Below are 16929 nucleotides of genomic sequence, written 5' to 3'. Positions count from 1 at the left end.
GTAATTTTTGTTGTCCTCCGAGATGCACACAAACTACATCTACCCTCCAAGTGGGGAATCTGTACGACCTACGGTCTCTTCCGCACAATGACTTTTACAGGAGAAAAAGAATAATAATAAGAAAAAATGTATGTATATATATATATATATATATACTGTATACACACACACACGTGTTATAATTATTTGCCTAATGTCTGTGACTTTGAGGCACATGAGGTACACTTTCTTTAAAAAAAATAGTAATATATTCCGTGTATAAAGTATTCATCTCATCATCAACTCAATCATTAAACTAAATATATACTGCTTCTGATAGCAGTTCACCATGGAGTTGCTAAATGCTGTGTAAGTAAGTAAAGTGAACACAGGACTGCTGCACAGAATTCTGAAGCATACAAAGTAGAAATATGACAATGATCAGCTTTACTTATTGATTTCATGGCTGGTATCAATAAATATCAATAAATTGCTTAGTGGTCCCAGCCCTAGCTCTAAGAAGCTGTTCAATGTATTCCTGAGGGATGTTATTAGACATCATGGCTGGTAGAAATGCTTGGGAAAGCATCATTATTTTAAATGATATTCCACAAACAAGATGGAAAGCGATATGACAGTTTTTTGAACACCCTCTGGGGAGTAGCTGTCATTTTTCATTAACTTCACTTCACAAATCTTTGGATTAATCATCATCATCATCATCATCATTGTTGTCTTCATCATCATCATCGTCGTCATCTTCATCATCATCATCAGGGTCAATTTCACCCTCCAGAACATCCATCAGCCAGCTCTCCAGTTCGTCAGGTGTTGGCATATTGTCATGATTATCCATTTCCAGCCATATACTATCAGCCTGCAACAAAACATAAAATAATTCTTATTTCTTTAGTTTTTACCTAACATACCATCACTAAAAATCTATAGTGATCTGATTCCTAACAAACATTATCTACCCAATACTTTAACTTTAACAAACCATGTACAATGAACCCTAAAAATTATTTAATAACAGCATGATTGAATGACAAGTGGTCATAGGCGGTGGATACGTAAAAATGCAGCTTGTTCAGAATGCAGCTTTTTCAAAGATATTTTTCCCTGGAATGAGCGTAGTGTGTATATGCAAAGACAGGCATTACCATTTTGATTTTAACTATTGACTTTTGCATTATTTTCTAGTGTAGCGTGTTTGATCATTTAAAAGGAGAATTTAAAAGCAATGTTACTGAGTGCATATACAGGGTGGGCCATTTATATGGATACACCTTAATAAAAAGGGGAATGGTTGGTGATATTAACTTCCTGTTTGTGGCACATTAGTATATGGGAGAGGGAAACTTTTCAAGATGGATATTGACCAGGGTGGCCATTTTGAAACGGCCATTTTAGATCCAACTTTTGTTTTTTCAATGGGAAGAGGGTCATGTGACATCAAAACACAGGAGAAATGCTAGCACAGGCTTCCAGTATCCGTAGTTTCAGGTGCTGCACATCTTGATGGTATGGTGTGGTATATGGAGTACAAAGATAGTGGGGCCATTCTTCATCAATGGAAACCTCAAGGCCACTGGATATGCAAAATTGATACATGATACGTTTTCCTCTTTATGCACTGAAACTGGCACGTTCCCTGAGTTTTTCCAGCAAGATGGTGCACCACCACATTATGGGTGTAAGGTCCGAGCATTCCTAGATCAACAGTTTCCTGGAAAGTGGATTGGTCATTGTGGGCCAGTTGAATTGCCCCCAAGGTCTCCCGATCTGACTCCCTTAGACTCTTTGGGGTTAGCATTTCTCCTGCAGTGTTCAATGAGGTTGAGGTCAGGAGCTGGCAGGCCATTCCATCCTTTCCACTCCCAAATTCTGGAGGTAGTCTCTGATAAACACTGGTTTGTGGGGGCGAGCACTGTCATCTTGCAGGATAGAGTGTGGTCCCAGACTGTGGAGATATGGGATTGCCGCTGGTTTCAGAATTTCTTCTCGATATCTCTCTGCTTTAAGCCTCCAATGATGACAAGCCTCGTTTTTCCAGTGAGGGAGATGCCACCCCATATCTTCACACAAAATAAACGGTTCGACATTGGCAGAGAGGATTTGGCAAATTTTTCTTGGGTGCAACCCAATATACTCAGCTCTACTGCAGCATTTAAAAGGGAAATTAGGCTTTCCAATGGTATAAGATTTATTGTCAAGAAGCATTGTTCCAACAACATTAACCAAATTTCCTTACTTTTTCTGCTATGTTTATATATATTACCTAGCTTAGCATAATCCAAAAGGAGAAAACTAATTTAAACAAACCAAGTAAAATAGTAAAAATTATAACAAACCAAAGGGCAAAAATGTAGATAATGAATAACTAAATATGTAAATTATTGGAAACATGTAAGATTTAAGGGCGGCACAGTGGCGCAGCAGGTGGTGTCGCAGTCACACAGCTCCAGAGGCCTGGAGGTTGTGTGTTCGACTCCCGCTCCGGGTGACTGTCTGTGAGGCGTGTGGTGTGTTCTCCCCGTGTCTGCGTGGGTTTCCTCCGGGTGCTCCGGTTTCTTCCCACAGTCCAAAAACACACATTGGTAGGTAGATTGGCGACTCAAAAGTGTCCTTAGGTGTGAGTGTGTGTGTGTGTGTCTGTGTTGCCCTGTGAAGGACTGGCGCCCCCTCCAGGGTGTATTCCCGCCTTGCACCCAATGATTCCAGGTAGGCTCTGGACCCACCGCGACCCTGAACTGGATAAGCGGTTACAGATAATGAGTGAATGAACTCACAAATGACTTTTTATTTAAAATTCACAAATGCAAAGAGGAAACCATGTATAAACAGGATCCAGAAAAAAACAACATTACTCTAATCATAATTTATAATAAAGATCAAATCTCACCAGTGGTTGTAAGATTGCAAACTTACTTTTGTGCTCATTTCTGCAGTAGCAGCATATTTAGTTTGACTGCTCCCTTGTGCTCAAAGCTGGTATAGCATGCTAATTATTAGCACTTTAGCTCATCATTAGTTTTTTTTCCCCCTGATTCCTGAAAGGGTAAAAAAAAAAGAAAACCATGCCACCAATTGTTGTCTCTAATCCTTAGCATTTAGCTTTCAAGAATTTTTGCCCCAGACATCTAGAGGGGGAAGACTAAAAAACTTGTGTCCTCTTCTGGTCAATATTGATGTAACACACCAAGTGTTTTTTTTTTATATATATTACCCTTCTTGTGCACATAAGTAGAAGAAAACAGAAGGAAGAAAAAACTTGATGTTTAGATGGCTAAAATTGTACAAATTATGCTAGAAAAATTAGAATAATATCTAGAATAACTGTTTTGTGTTTTCTGTTACATGCAAAAAAAAAAAAAAAATTGTTGAACATAGACTCAGGAATACCTTTAGATTTTTATTCATCTTACCCTTCAGGGCTTCCATAGACAACTGTCCTAACAAATAAATAAAGGTTTGACATTCTTTTTTAAAATAATGACCTAGCCTAGGAGTTGAGGGACCATCAAACATTTTATAAACACTTAAAAAGCCAGCATCCGTAATGGTATGAGGAGGTTTTATGCACATGTCATGGGTGACTTGCACATCTGCGAAAGCATCATTAATGCTGAATGTTATATACATTTTGAACAGAAACCCAACTTTTGTCTGGAAATGGAATTCATAATTATAATTTGATTACTTAAGTAGAAGTAATGTCATGTTTCAGGGTACTTACATCCATAACATCCACTACGCCAATCTGAGGTGAGGACAGGTCAATGTCAAAGGTCTTCTCCCAGTAGGGGACAAGCTATAGAAACAGTTGAAGGAACAGAATTTGTATTTCAATTAATTCAACCTGATGGTTATTTCATAACATATTTTCTTATTTTCTATATGTAGACTTAACTATTTTATGCTAGTTTTTAGTGGTGGAGATCTTACCAAAGGGAAGCGATCAGGGTCAATCCAGATAATGCTGAGGTCTGGATTGTCTGTATTATCTTCTGCTACCTCTTTTAATATCTCCAAGAACTCAAATCCATCTGCAGGCGAAGTAGAACAGATAGGACAGGCTCTATTCCAAATAAACTTTGTAACAATTTTATTTGCCATCAGCTGTTGTAAAGGTTCATTGATCATGGAAAGCATGAGAATATAGCTCACTTAGTGTCCATCTTTATCAAATCCTTATTTAATCCATTCATTTATTTTATTCCATTTTTCTATGGTCAGAAACCAGGCATAACCTCCACTGAGCAGGAATTATTTGGGTGATGGATCACTCTCAGCACATTTTTTCCATTTCCACTTCATGTTGCAATAAAACTTTTAATGATAATTATATCAACAATTAATTAAATCAGCAATTAAATCAACAAGCCATAAGACAACAAATTCGGGTAGTACAATAGATATGTGATAATTGCATTTGTAATACAAGTAGTGTATTACAAGTCCTCAATATGTAAGTATGAGGAAGACCTGATGCCTATATACTACCAGAGGAAATTCAGACCCCAGCAGAAAACATGTGGCCTAAAAACATTAATCTCCAATTTCCAGGCAGTCTAGATTTAAGCGAAAAGCATTCAGTCCATCACAGGGCTTCACACAGTAACACTTCACACACTCACACCTATACGCACATTTGCATAGCCAATCCACCTACAAGTTTTTATTTTGTGACTGTTGGAGAAACCAGAGAACCCCAGTGGAAAGCCATGCCGACACAGAGAGCACACAACCAACTCCTCACGAGGAGAGGCTTGAACACACAACCCCAGGACCCTGCAACACTCCCTGTTGCACCACCATGTCACTCATCACTAGAAAACTAAATGCAATCTATTAAATATGTATGCAAATAACTGTAATGTCCTAATAAACTTTTCAAGGATTTGTTATCATCAATGTAAGCTATGGAACTCTCTCCATAAACATATGCTTATGTCTTTTTAAAAAAATAAGTGTCACCCATCTATAGATTGTATACTAAGTTGGCTTCAGATATCTGAATTTATACTCTGATAAAACATCAAAAATTTGTTAATCAAGTTGATTTAAAAAATATGTAAAAATAAGCTGTACTTTCATTTCTATAATTTCAGTCCCATTTCTCTATCCCTGAAGATCAGAATATACCTGGATCATCTTCTTCAGCAAAAGCAATGATATGCTCCCCATTTACATCATCCTCCTGAGAAAACATAAATTATTATATGTGTTATAATATGACCCAGTTGAGCTTTTTCTCTTATTTGAACAAAGTATGTAACCAAAAAAAGCATGAATACCAACTCACCCAGATCTCATACATGTTTTGTGGCTTCATCTTCCTAAGCGTTGGTCTAAAATAAAGTTATGTTCAGTGATGTTAATATTGATAATGAAATAATTAGGTATATCTTGAAATATAAAGTAATTCATATGTTTTGACAATATTTGATTCACCTATTGTTCTCTTCAATGAAGCTAACCAGCTCCTCTTCAGAGTAGGGTTTTCCAGGGATACTGAAAGGAGTGTCTATGAAAGGCTCATAGAAGACTACATCGTTCATGTTCAGATGGAGTTTCTTAGCGATCTGTAACAATAAGTCAACATTTTTAAAGATTCTAATTGGATCAGAAATAATAACATTTATGATCTTATAATCCTCATGTCCAAGCCTGATACCAGCTATTGTGGGAAAGACATTTGTCTCTAGACATACTCTATGGTCAAAATTTTATGGACCCTCATCCATAATTTCTTCTGGAGTTATTGAGTTTTTAAATAGAGTTTTAGAATTTTACAGAGTACAGATCTATAAATTGATGCCCACAAGAATCTTAGTAGGGTCAGGAACTGATGTTGGACAATGGGTTCTGGATAATATAAGCCACTCTAGCTCAGTTCTCATGTATGTTTTGGAGCTCCATAACTTTAGAGAATGCAGTTCCACTGTTCCACAGCCTGATGCTGGGGGATTTGTACATCTCTAGATGACACTTAGCTTTAGAGATTGTGATATTATGGCACTTTCCACTACATGATACCTACTTGACTCAGCTTGGCTCTACTTATTTTCTTAGCTTTTCCATTAGGCAAATGTGATAACAGAAACCTGGTCTTTTTAGTACCTGCTCACTCATGGTTCCAAGTGAGCTGAGTAGGGACCAAGCTTGTGTAAACTTTGCAGAGCGCTGATTGGCCAGAGAGATTTGTCAATCACAAAAGACATCAAGCACAAACTCACCATATTAATAATGAAACAATATTAGAAATAAAACAAGCTACAATCGAGATCACATTTGTTTTTATCTGACTCACAAAAATAGCTCATAAAATTAGGCAGTGGTCTTTTGAAGAGGTTCAAATGCTTCTTGGTGTGTTGGCAGAAGAAAAAGTCCAGCAAGAGCTTGACAGCACAACAAGGTGAAAAACAAACAAAAAACAAAAAACTCCACTCATCTGTCTGAACTGGTGCGTGGAGCTATGCTCAGTCTCAAAAAACAACACCAAAATGTGAGTGCATGAAGAGTAAACAACGCTTAACCTAACTGCTACCATTGTTGTGGTTTCCAAAGCACATAGTTCCTGTTAGAGATTGTGTTTGCGATATCCGGCTACATTTTGGAGTGAGCTGCGCTAATGGAAAAGCTACCAGAGACAAGGTCCCAAGACGTGAGCAGAGATAAGCTCAGTAGGTACCATGGAGTGGAAAAGTGCAATTAGGAACATGATTTTCATGATTTTATGTGGAGTTAAATATCTCTCTGCACAATGAGTAGACACAATACTAGCTCAATTACAAACAACTGGGTGTACACAGTATATGTGCAACCTCTCAACTTAACTCACCTACTTGCAGTTTTCAAAAGCAGGAAAGTCAAGTACCTTAGAGTTAAAGGTGGCAAAGAACTTTACTTGAGGATGGAACTCTTCTGCGGCATCCTTAAACACCACAAAGGCTGAAAGAAATTTTAAACGAGTTTATAGGCTATCCTGAAACTTGTGGTTCAGAAACATGAAATATTTAATTGGTTGTAAAGGTACGTACGTTCAGACCTCATATTCTTAAAGTACCCCACTAATTTAATGTCCTCTTCAAGACTATGGAAGCCCTTGAGTTCATTGGTATTATCGATGACCTCAACTGGATTGTCAATCACCTGGAAAAAAACAAGGCAGAATATGTGGAAACATAGTTATGGTACAAAAACATAAGTTGTGGTAATTTAAGGTTAATAGGTTCATTTATGATTTTATACAAAGGAATAATATCTGTGTGATAATAATCAAAGCAACAATAAGAAAGGCTCAGACCATTTATGCATTTATTATTTTTTTTCCATTATAGCATTTGCTAAGGATTATTATTTATTTTTATATATTATTTTCTCCATTTTATATTAGGAGTAGTGGGTTGTCCTCTTAAAATGGCGTGCTGTCACATGACTGAGATGCCTTTAGACACTGTTATTCATTAAAAAGAGGGATAGAAGAAGAGGGATATGTATGTATTTTTTTAAGGAAGAGTGACTCAAAACTTCATGAAATGAAGTTCTGTCATATCAACTTACAGACGAAGTTTACAGTGGTTTGTGTCTCTGTGTGTGAGTTGAGATATTTCGGCATAAAAGCATTGAATTAATAACAGGAGCAACCATAACAAATTTTGATTTGAAAGACTGTTAATATGTGCATTTTTCAAAAAGTGATTTGATTCATGGGTGGCATTGTGGAGCAGCAGGTAGTGTCGCAGTCACACAGCTACAGGGACTTGGAGGTTGTGGGTTCGAGTCGTGCTCCGGGTGACTGTCTATGAGGAGTGTGGTGTGTTCTCTCTGTGTCTGCGTGGATTTCCTCCGGGTGACTGTGTGTGAGGAGTGTGGTGTGTTCTCCCCGTGTCTGCGTGGGTTTTCTCTGGGTGCTCTGCTTTCCTCCCACGGTCCAAAAACACATATTGGTAGGTGGATTCGTGACTCAAAAGTGTCCATAGGTGTGAGTGAATGTGTGTGTGTTGGACGCCCCCTCCAGGGTGTATTCCTGCCTTCCGCCCAATAATTCCAGGTAGGCTCTGGACCCACTGCAACCCTAAACTGGATAAGCACTTACAGATAATGAATGAATCATTTGATTCAGCTTCAGAGTCTTGAGCATGTGAGGTCAAACCCTGCTTTGACTCACTTTCTGTGAGGAGTTTTGTGCGTTCTCTCTGTGCTTGCATGGGTTTCTTCCAGGTTCTCTGGTTTCTTCCCTCAGTCCAAAAACACATTCTGATAGTGTGTGACGCCCTCGGATGGACTGGAGCTCTGTCCAGGGTGTGTTCCTGCCTTGTGATAATAGATTCTGAGTGGGATTCAGACCCACTGTGACTCTGAACATGATAAAGGGGTTACAGAAGTTGAATGAATATTTTTGTGTGACATAAGACCTTAAGGTTTTGTTTCTCCATTGGCACAAATGTAAATTGTCCTTGATTAACTTTTCTGAACCAATTATAGTAAACTGCCCATCTTTTTAAGTAATTACATATATAAATATGTCTATATATTTCTAAAAAAGAATTTTCATTTTCACATACATCATAGATGAACTCCACTAGCGTGTCCGCAGCAAGTTCTCCATCATACTCAATCACCTCATCCTCAATAAAGATGTAGACGCTGTCTGTCTCTTCCAGTCCTGTTGTAAATAGAAAAAGCTTTGATCAAAACTCGCTCTATCCACTGAATACTGACAATGTGGCTGAACAGCAAAGTTTGTTAAACACTGATAAAGCACACAGAAACCAAAAATATGTGATATCACACATATCCAAAGATTGTCCCCTTGTATAATATAGCATGTGAATAATCTTCCTATGGCTTCTATATTAATACATTTACATTGCAGCTTTTTTACCAATATTTGACCAAACGAGCAGCCAGTTTACACAGCTTGAAAATGCACTCTAAATTCTAAGAAAGGATTGCTGAGAAGAGTTTTTCATAGTTTGAATATTCTTAATTATTTATGAGTAATATTTTGACAGGCACCAGGGTATTATATTGTGGTCCAGTCCGGCCCTTTTTGAAAACACCCATAATCTAGAACATGGTCATTTATTTAATTCAAATCCATTAAGGTCCATAACCAAGGTCAAAAACATCACAATGTCTAACTTGCATTATGATTCAGTGCCATGTGTTGTATGCTAAAGTAGCCTAGTACGTACATCAACATTTTTTAGCTAACAATTGAATGTCAAATCAAATAATAATTACAGTAACAATTCAATATATTTCAAAAATATATTTGTTTTTAACATGGAATTGGTCAAATAAATGACATAAAAATGACAAATAAAAATGTAAAAATGTTCTTTTCTGATTTCAAATAAAAATAAGAACATGTTTTGAAACATTATGTATATTAAAATAAAGTGCCTTCACAATAACGTCGACCCTCTTCTGTTCACTGCATAACCAGAAAATATTTTGCTAAGATAAAATATTCACACAGCACTGTAAAATTAGCTTCCTCTCATCTGATGCTTAAAAAGCACCTCATCTATCACCACAAGTAGAGTCAGTTTGTTGTAGTGTAAGAACACTCAGTTATTGGCAATAAACATGATTATTCAGTGCACAGGATTACTGCTGCCTACAAATTGTGAAAAATCTACAGGTAAGTTAGCTCTGCCAGACACACACACACACACACACACACTACCCATTTTTCTTTGTATATGTATGATCCAGCAATATACTGCACTCTAGATAAATTAAATTTTTCACTTTTGTATTGGGATGGTTGCTGATACTGACAATGTGGCAGAAACAGCCACACTTTAAATATTTCACCAGCAGCAATGGATGACTGAATGCAGTTAAAAAGGGATGATGTATGTGCCAGATTAGGTAAACGTTTCGGTATGTATCTCCTCATTTGGGAGGAGGTTATCTGTACTTAACGAAGAGCAAGATTGGGCAAAGCAACGCAACAATAGATATGAAATGTAACTGTGTCCCCCATTCACTCTGTCACTAACACTCTTATCAATACTCACTCCCCCTTATCTCTCCCATCCATTTCTGTAATCAATATCCAATTGTCTCACTTATCAGTAGACTCTCTCAAAATCACAACTGAAACATGTAAGTATTGTGTACATATTCTCATAAAATAAACACTAGGTTGTATTTTTACTTCAAAAATTACAGCTTCAAAATCATTGTGAGTCTTCACTGGCTTGTAATAGGGAGTATGGAGTCTCTGGTGTCAGTACTGGTGTCAGTAATAATGTAATGAGCTGACAAAACAATATTGGGAATTGGGGAGTAATCTGTGACATGATGCAAGGGTAACAGGAAAAGTGCATGTGACAAATGCCCTATACACTGCTGTAAATGTCTAAATATGCTAGAGATTGGAGTGACTTCTTGACTCTGTATCTTTATTCCTCTGGTTTCTCATCGGGCCTAAGAATCATCCTTTCTGGTGGCCCTTAGACAATTGCCATAACAATTTGGGGGCTTGTTGTCCAGGACATCTCGGGCTTTGTGTGTCTTCAGGTGGAGCAGCAAGACGGATTGAAAAGTTCTGTCCAGCCAACCACTATAAGCCTCTGAGATGGGACACCAGGTGGGAACACTGACTCAGCCAGTGGTAAGGCATTGGTGATATACGAAAAGACATAAAGAAGTATAAAGAAGAGCATCAACTGGCAGAATACCAGCTGACTCTGTGGAAGCAGCCCACAAGAGTGTGTCCACCATGGTCTCGGACAAGGAAGAGCAGGATGAAACTTTTCTTCTGCGGACAGTATGGCCATTTCATGCGAGACTGTGGGTCGGGACCCAACAACAATAGAGGAGGCAAACTGAGACAGGCAGATTCGGACAGAGGAGCCAGAGGAGCCAGAGGGGAGTGGAGCATCTGGACAAAACCATTAGCAGATTAGTGAACACTTTTTATTATTAACAGGAATTGATGTTTACAATGCCATGCCTAGAATGAAGATGACAGAACTTAGCTTTTTAGTTGATTCGGGGGCAACTACGTCTACCCATAAAGCTTCATGTTTCCAGCTAGACCTCAACTCACACATAAAGCAATCCCTTACAAAGGTATGTCCTGCACTAAGGTTACTGATGTGGTAACAAAGCCTCTAGAATGTTTTTTTGCAGACAGGAGAAAAATTCCTTCAGCACCAGTTGCTGAAATTTGCTCGCCCAGAAACGGGTTTTTATCGTCAACTTGAGTGTCAGTGTGCACTAAATTCACTCAACTTTGTGCTTAAAGATATAAGGCTCAGCGCAGCCTGACAGAGAACCGCCTCCCCACAGTAATACCGTATACCAAGATAATATTTTGGGATGGTATTACGGTATGAAAAATGTGGATACCACCCATCCCTGGTGGGTATATGTATAGTGGGCTAGATGTGATTATTACTTGAAAGTTTTCAGTCAAGGCCAAGTTCAGCATAAGCAAAGCAAAAGCAACTGAAAATTATACAAAGTATCCATAAACCATAAACAAATTTGCTATGATATAGATAATGCATGTAAAAAATGAATGTGCATAACAAGATTCTCTGGAAGCCAAAGCACAAAGTCTACACATTCAGCCTAAATACCTAGTTTCTTGGCAACAGCTTTGCCTTTCTTCTCATCTAGTAAACCAAACCCAACATCTTCATCATCCAGGTCCTCTAGAACCTGAGCAGCAAGCTGTGGATGAAAGCAGACATCATCAGAAACATTGTGTCAATTACTCAAGTTTTTGTGTAAAATAATTTAGCAGCGTAACAGTAACTATAATTAATGGTTAATTTTTGTAATCCAACATTGCAATCAATCATTAAAGTAACACTAGGTAGCATTTTCACATTAAAATTACAGCTAAAACTACATTTGTAATGGTGAGAACAGAGCCTCTATTGTGTCTACCCTGGGTCAGCACTACGTAACTTTTGAAGGAGGGTAGGACCTCTGTATTACCTGTTTTTCTGAGAGTGTACTTCAAATGTTTGATGTAATGTCAGATATGGAACAATAAAACAGTAGAACTTGTAGATTATTGCAAATTCTATATGAACTAGAAAATGCTATTGCATTTATACTACAGGTTTTTGATATTTAATAATACTATATATATATATATATCCAGTTTGCAGTGTGTTTTAACATTGCCATTGCCATTTCCAAAGCATAGTCCTTAAAGACTATTATTATTATTGAGATAGTTAGTACACCTCAGCATATATCCTACACCTACAGGCTCTTTGTTTTAAAGTGTTTTTTATTATACAGTATTTCTATAACAATTTTCACAACAAAAAGTCATCACGAAGCAGCTTCACAGACATCTGAGCTCCAAGCCTCCTAGACCAAGCCAAGAGCACAAAAGTAGCATGTAAAAACCTCCTTCAGTGCATGAGAACGGAATATTTAGAGTAACCAAGGGACTCATAAGGGGGAACCCATCCCCCCATCACAACTGTGAAAAAACTGATAGACATAAGGATTTATAGGTAATGTGAAGCTAAAACCATATGTTGTGAAGATGAAAGTGGGTGGAAATATTATCTGTGGCCTGTACAAAATTTTGGACATCCTAAAAGCTGGAAAGATTTTTTTTAACAAGGTCTAAGAACTTCAGCAAATTCAGCAAATCAGGCCTGAGGGATGTCACTAATTGCTATTATGAACAGTGAGATGAAGCCCATATTCAAGCTTTTTCAGCAACCATAGACGCCTTTAATAACTGTCTAGAGATATGAAAATGAAAGTTATCAATGCTGACAAAAGAGACGACAAAAAATTTAACCAAGCATTTTAAGCATTTTTAGCTTGTACTGGTTTGTACAGTATGGAACCCTACTAAGAAATGGCAGTTCCAGGAGATTTTTCTCATATAGAACTGCTCATATACTGGCTGGAAAAGCAAATAAGAACTGCCATATGACAGGCAGGAACTTGCAGTAAGGACTAACTGTCAGGTGTGGTGGTGGGCCACACCAATGTGCAGCATCTCTTTCACAAACATAATTTTAAAAGGGACATCTACGATTGTAGGGCAACGCTGTTCTCTGTTTTTTTTTGTTTGTTTTTTTTTTGTTATGTTCAGAAGCTCATTGTCTGTTAAGGTGGAATAAAAATGTTGAGGAATAAAATGACAGTTATTTGGCTGAAGTTGAACTTATGAAGTTTTCATTCACTGTTTGAATAACCACAGAAACTCATTTGTTACTCAAGTTGTTTTGTTTGGTAGCAATTTCGGTAATGTAGTTAGCCATTCCTTGATTTTTGAAACATTTCCACATTAAGTAAAAAAAGAACAAAAAGGCAATATTACCCACATGTGAAGCAGGAATAGAGCAATATTCTCATCTCTTTTCATGATTTTCCAAAGTTTGGAGTTCTCTCTGTTGTCTATAAAACAGCAGATGAAATTTCTCTGCCATGAGCAGAGAGAGAAAACCTAGCATACTGGACAGAGACACATTGTTTTTTAACCACATTAGGTCGGTTTTAAGCTAGCAAATGGTGAGGAAATATCCTCAGAATTTTATAAAAAGTGTTTTTTGAGTAAAATCATGTCGCCTTTGAAGGAACATTATGTAGAATTTTTACCTTAAAATTACAGCTTCTAAATGATGGTGATGCTCTGCCAATATGTAATAAGAAGAACAGAGCCTCACTCATTGCTGTGCCAGGCTGCTCGCCTAAAAACTTGGCTATGCAATATGACAATCACAGGGTGGAGAACTCCCTTGAGAACTGCGTAATGCTTTGTGGCACATAGATATTTATAGCTAGATAGATTTGCAGCACGTTAGACATTGATTCCTGTAATAAGTAATTTTCTGTTGTTCTTTGGTTATAATGGCCAGAGATACACTTTATGTCAGTGGAGCCCAAGCTTTGTTGACTACAAAGTTCTAACGTTGAGGGAGTGTGTGAGTGTGTCTATCACTGGAGTGCCCCAAGTGTGTTTATTACTAAAAGCCCAAGAGCTGGTCATGACCGATGTATATATCCCTTGGTTTAGAGAGAGTGAGAGGGAGAGAGGTTTGCACATGTTTGTCTGTGAAAAAGAGAGGAGTGTATGTGTATATCAGTAAAGGTAAATGTACATTTAAAGGTAGGACATTGGTTTAAATTCCAGTTGTGTTCAATAAAGATAAATGACATTCTCTTCTCCAGAGAGGTGATTATTTGTAAATGTTCATTATATAACTGTAAAATGAAAACACATAATATGAGTAATGGGATGTATGAAATCAACACAATTCGAAAATCTATAATTACAATAAAATAAAATACAATAATATTACCTAATTAAACGAATGACTGTGTATCCTTGAGGGTACCGCCATAGTGACAGAGTACCCCCGTTGGTACATATTCTGCACCTGTAATTATGGAACAAATTTGTAAGTTACTGTAGGCGGTCTGGCTTAGAATATGCATTTTCGCTTACTGTCTGACTTACTCCTAATGTTGAAACGCGCATACGCGAGTTGGAACTGTTAGTTCAGCCATATTTCACAGAGACAACTTAAGGTGGCCGTCTGTTGTTAGTTCAGCCATTCCAGGTCATGAACTAAATTCGCAACCATTCGGCGCGATTCCACCGACATAAAGCGGTTCGCGAACCAGAAAAAAATAGTTCCCAGCTGGAACCAAAGAACAGTAGGTTCGTCAGCACGAACCATGGCTGAAAAATAAGAATTAAAACAGAAGCACGCTCAGTTTGTTTCAGTTGCTGTGTTTGGCTCTGCGTTAGTTAGATACACTTCTCCGCTGTTTACAATCTCAGCAGAACGGCCCGGAACTCATTTACACACGTATTATTTCTCACAGAGGGAGGAGGACTGCTGAATTTGTCTTATTCCGCGTGAGTGTGTATCTTTGTGGTAGGGAGATATTTTGTGGCGTTAGTGTGTTTATATAACCCGTATAGCTGCACACAGCCACATTAAACTTCACTTGTTTTACTCTGACCAGATACAAGTCATTGTAATTGAAATTATTAAAATCAACAGAACATTCTTGGTCTTTGTTCGTTGTTATTAGATGGTCTAGTATTTATATTTAAATAAAATGAACAAGAAAAACACTGATGTCAGTGTTATATATTATGAACAAAATTTTGTGCTCCTTTTTTCATTTCTCAGTTTATTACCTGCTCCAAATTTTCTGTACAACACAATCACAGAATAAAAACCACAAGTAAACAAAGACAATTGATATGAAGCACCAAAGCTTCCCCAGACCTTCCAGTGACAAAGGGATGTATTTTGGACTTTTCTTTTTGAAATGCAGAAACACTTCTGAAACAATGGCTATATGGCCAATGGCAGTCCGGCAAATCTAGGTTTACCTAGATTAGCTTTGCTCTTGTTCTGTTATAATTGTATATATTAAAATTGTGCTGATTTCACATGCCCCATTTAATCTCCTTTTATTTTGCACAGTTCTATAATGGCACCTTGGTGCAGCAGGTAGTGCCGCAGTCACACAGCTACAGGGACCGGGAGGTTGTGGGTTCAGGTCCTGCTCTGGGTGACTGTCTGTGAGGAGTTTGGTGTGTTCTCCCTGTGTCCACTTGGGTTTCCTCCCATGGTCCAAAAACATACGTCAAAATGTCCCCATAGGTGTGAGTGAATGTGTGTGTATGTGTTGCCCTGTGAAGGACTGCCACAACCTCCAGGGTGTGTTCCTGCTGTGCTCTCGGTGATTCTGGGTAGGCTCCAGACCCACTGTGACCCTGAACTGGATAAGTGGTTACAGACAATCAGTGAATGAATGAACGAATTCTATAATGAAATCTTACAAATATTTACCTTTCTTTCTGGACAAGAGAATTTAATATACCTTTAGGGAAAAAAACTGGAATTTAAAATCACTGTTGTACCTTTAAAGATACATTTGTACCTTTAGTGGTCAATAATGTACCCCTACTGTACTTTTTTTTCTGAGGGTGTAGTGAATTATCCAAATCCACTCTTAGAGGAACATTTGATTTTAAATTGCTTTTAAATTTCTGTAAGATGCTGTATCAAAAACCCAATACAATCACTAGTAGACTTCATCTGCATTGAATCCTTTATTATTCAAGTATTGACTCTTGAACACAGCAGTTATCTTTGTGTGAAGATTTCATGAACTGCCCATTCCAAATTTTACTGGAATGTTTGGCAGGACTCAATGGCAAGAATGTATATACAACTATTTACAGACAAAATGAACTAGACAAAACATAAAAATTTTTTTTATATGGTCTGAATTTAAATGCAATATCCGTGTAAATTTATACATCATTGCTTTAGTATTTGCATTCTCCATAACATTTAACTTTATTTTCTAATTTGGGGTTGTAACCAAATCAATTCAGAGTAGTTTGTGGTTAAATTGTCCATTTTTGTGAAATTTAAAAAGAATTTCTTTACACAATGTTGGTAAATATAACCACATTGCTTATAGAATATACATCTTAGAAAGGTATTGCACAAAATTATACCTGTGACAATGTTTTAGGATAGATTTAGCTTTCTGATGAGGTCATTTGTATTGCAAATATATGGTTATACTCTGCCCCTTTACATTACTACTGTAAAGAAATCTGAACCCTCTCTACGGTGATGCACTGGCCATTTTACATCTCAAATATTTAAGGTGGAGAAACATTGAGAAATGGATGTAATTCTCCAAAGCTTCAGTTCCACTCACCTCCAGCGCCAGCTCCTCGATCTCAAACTGTTTCTGTGAGACTTTGCTGGGTCCGATGTGCTCATGGTAGTAAACCACCATTACATCATATTTCCTCATTATGGATTTATAATTCTCAATGTTAAGGTGATAAACACGGTCCTTTCCATCATACTCTGGGATGACCATGCCCTCATGACCCCATGCAACTTGTCTCACAGCCAGCAGGAAAGCCAAGATGACCAGTGTCCACTTCAT

At 37.6% G+C, this 16929-nt stretch overlaps 1 protein-coding gene across 1 annotated transcript; it reads right to left on the bottom strand.

The window, feature by feature from the left end:
• Positions 1–547: 547 nt before the first annotated feature.
• Positions 548–16929, bottom strand: casq1a (calsequestrin 1a). The gene is made up of 11 exons (XM_066681642.1): positions 16693–16929; positions 11592–11685; positions 8553–8653; positions 7026–7137; positions 6863–6936; positions 5437–5567; positions 5288–5333; positions 5128–5182; positions 3928–4028; positions 3719–3793; positions 548–856 (listed from the first exon to the last, which is right to left on the bottom strand). The coding sequence occupies exons 1-11, from the start codon at positions 16927–16929 to the stop codon at positions 683–685; spliced, it is 1200 nt and encodes a 399-aa protein (XP_066537739.1). The 3' UTR covers positions 548–682.

The sequence above is a fragment of the Hoplias malabaricus genome, chromosome 9 (assembly GCF_029633855.1).
Source record: "Hoplias malabaricus isolate fHopMal1 chromosome 9, fHopMal1.hap1, whole genome shotgun sequence".
Taxonomy (NCBI): Eukaryota; Metazoa; Chordata; class Actinopteri; order Characiformes; family Erythrinidae; genus Hoplias; species Hoplias malabaricus.
Note: the sequence above shows the minus strand (reverse complement) of the source record. Positions and strands in the feature narration are given on the sequence as shown.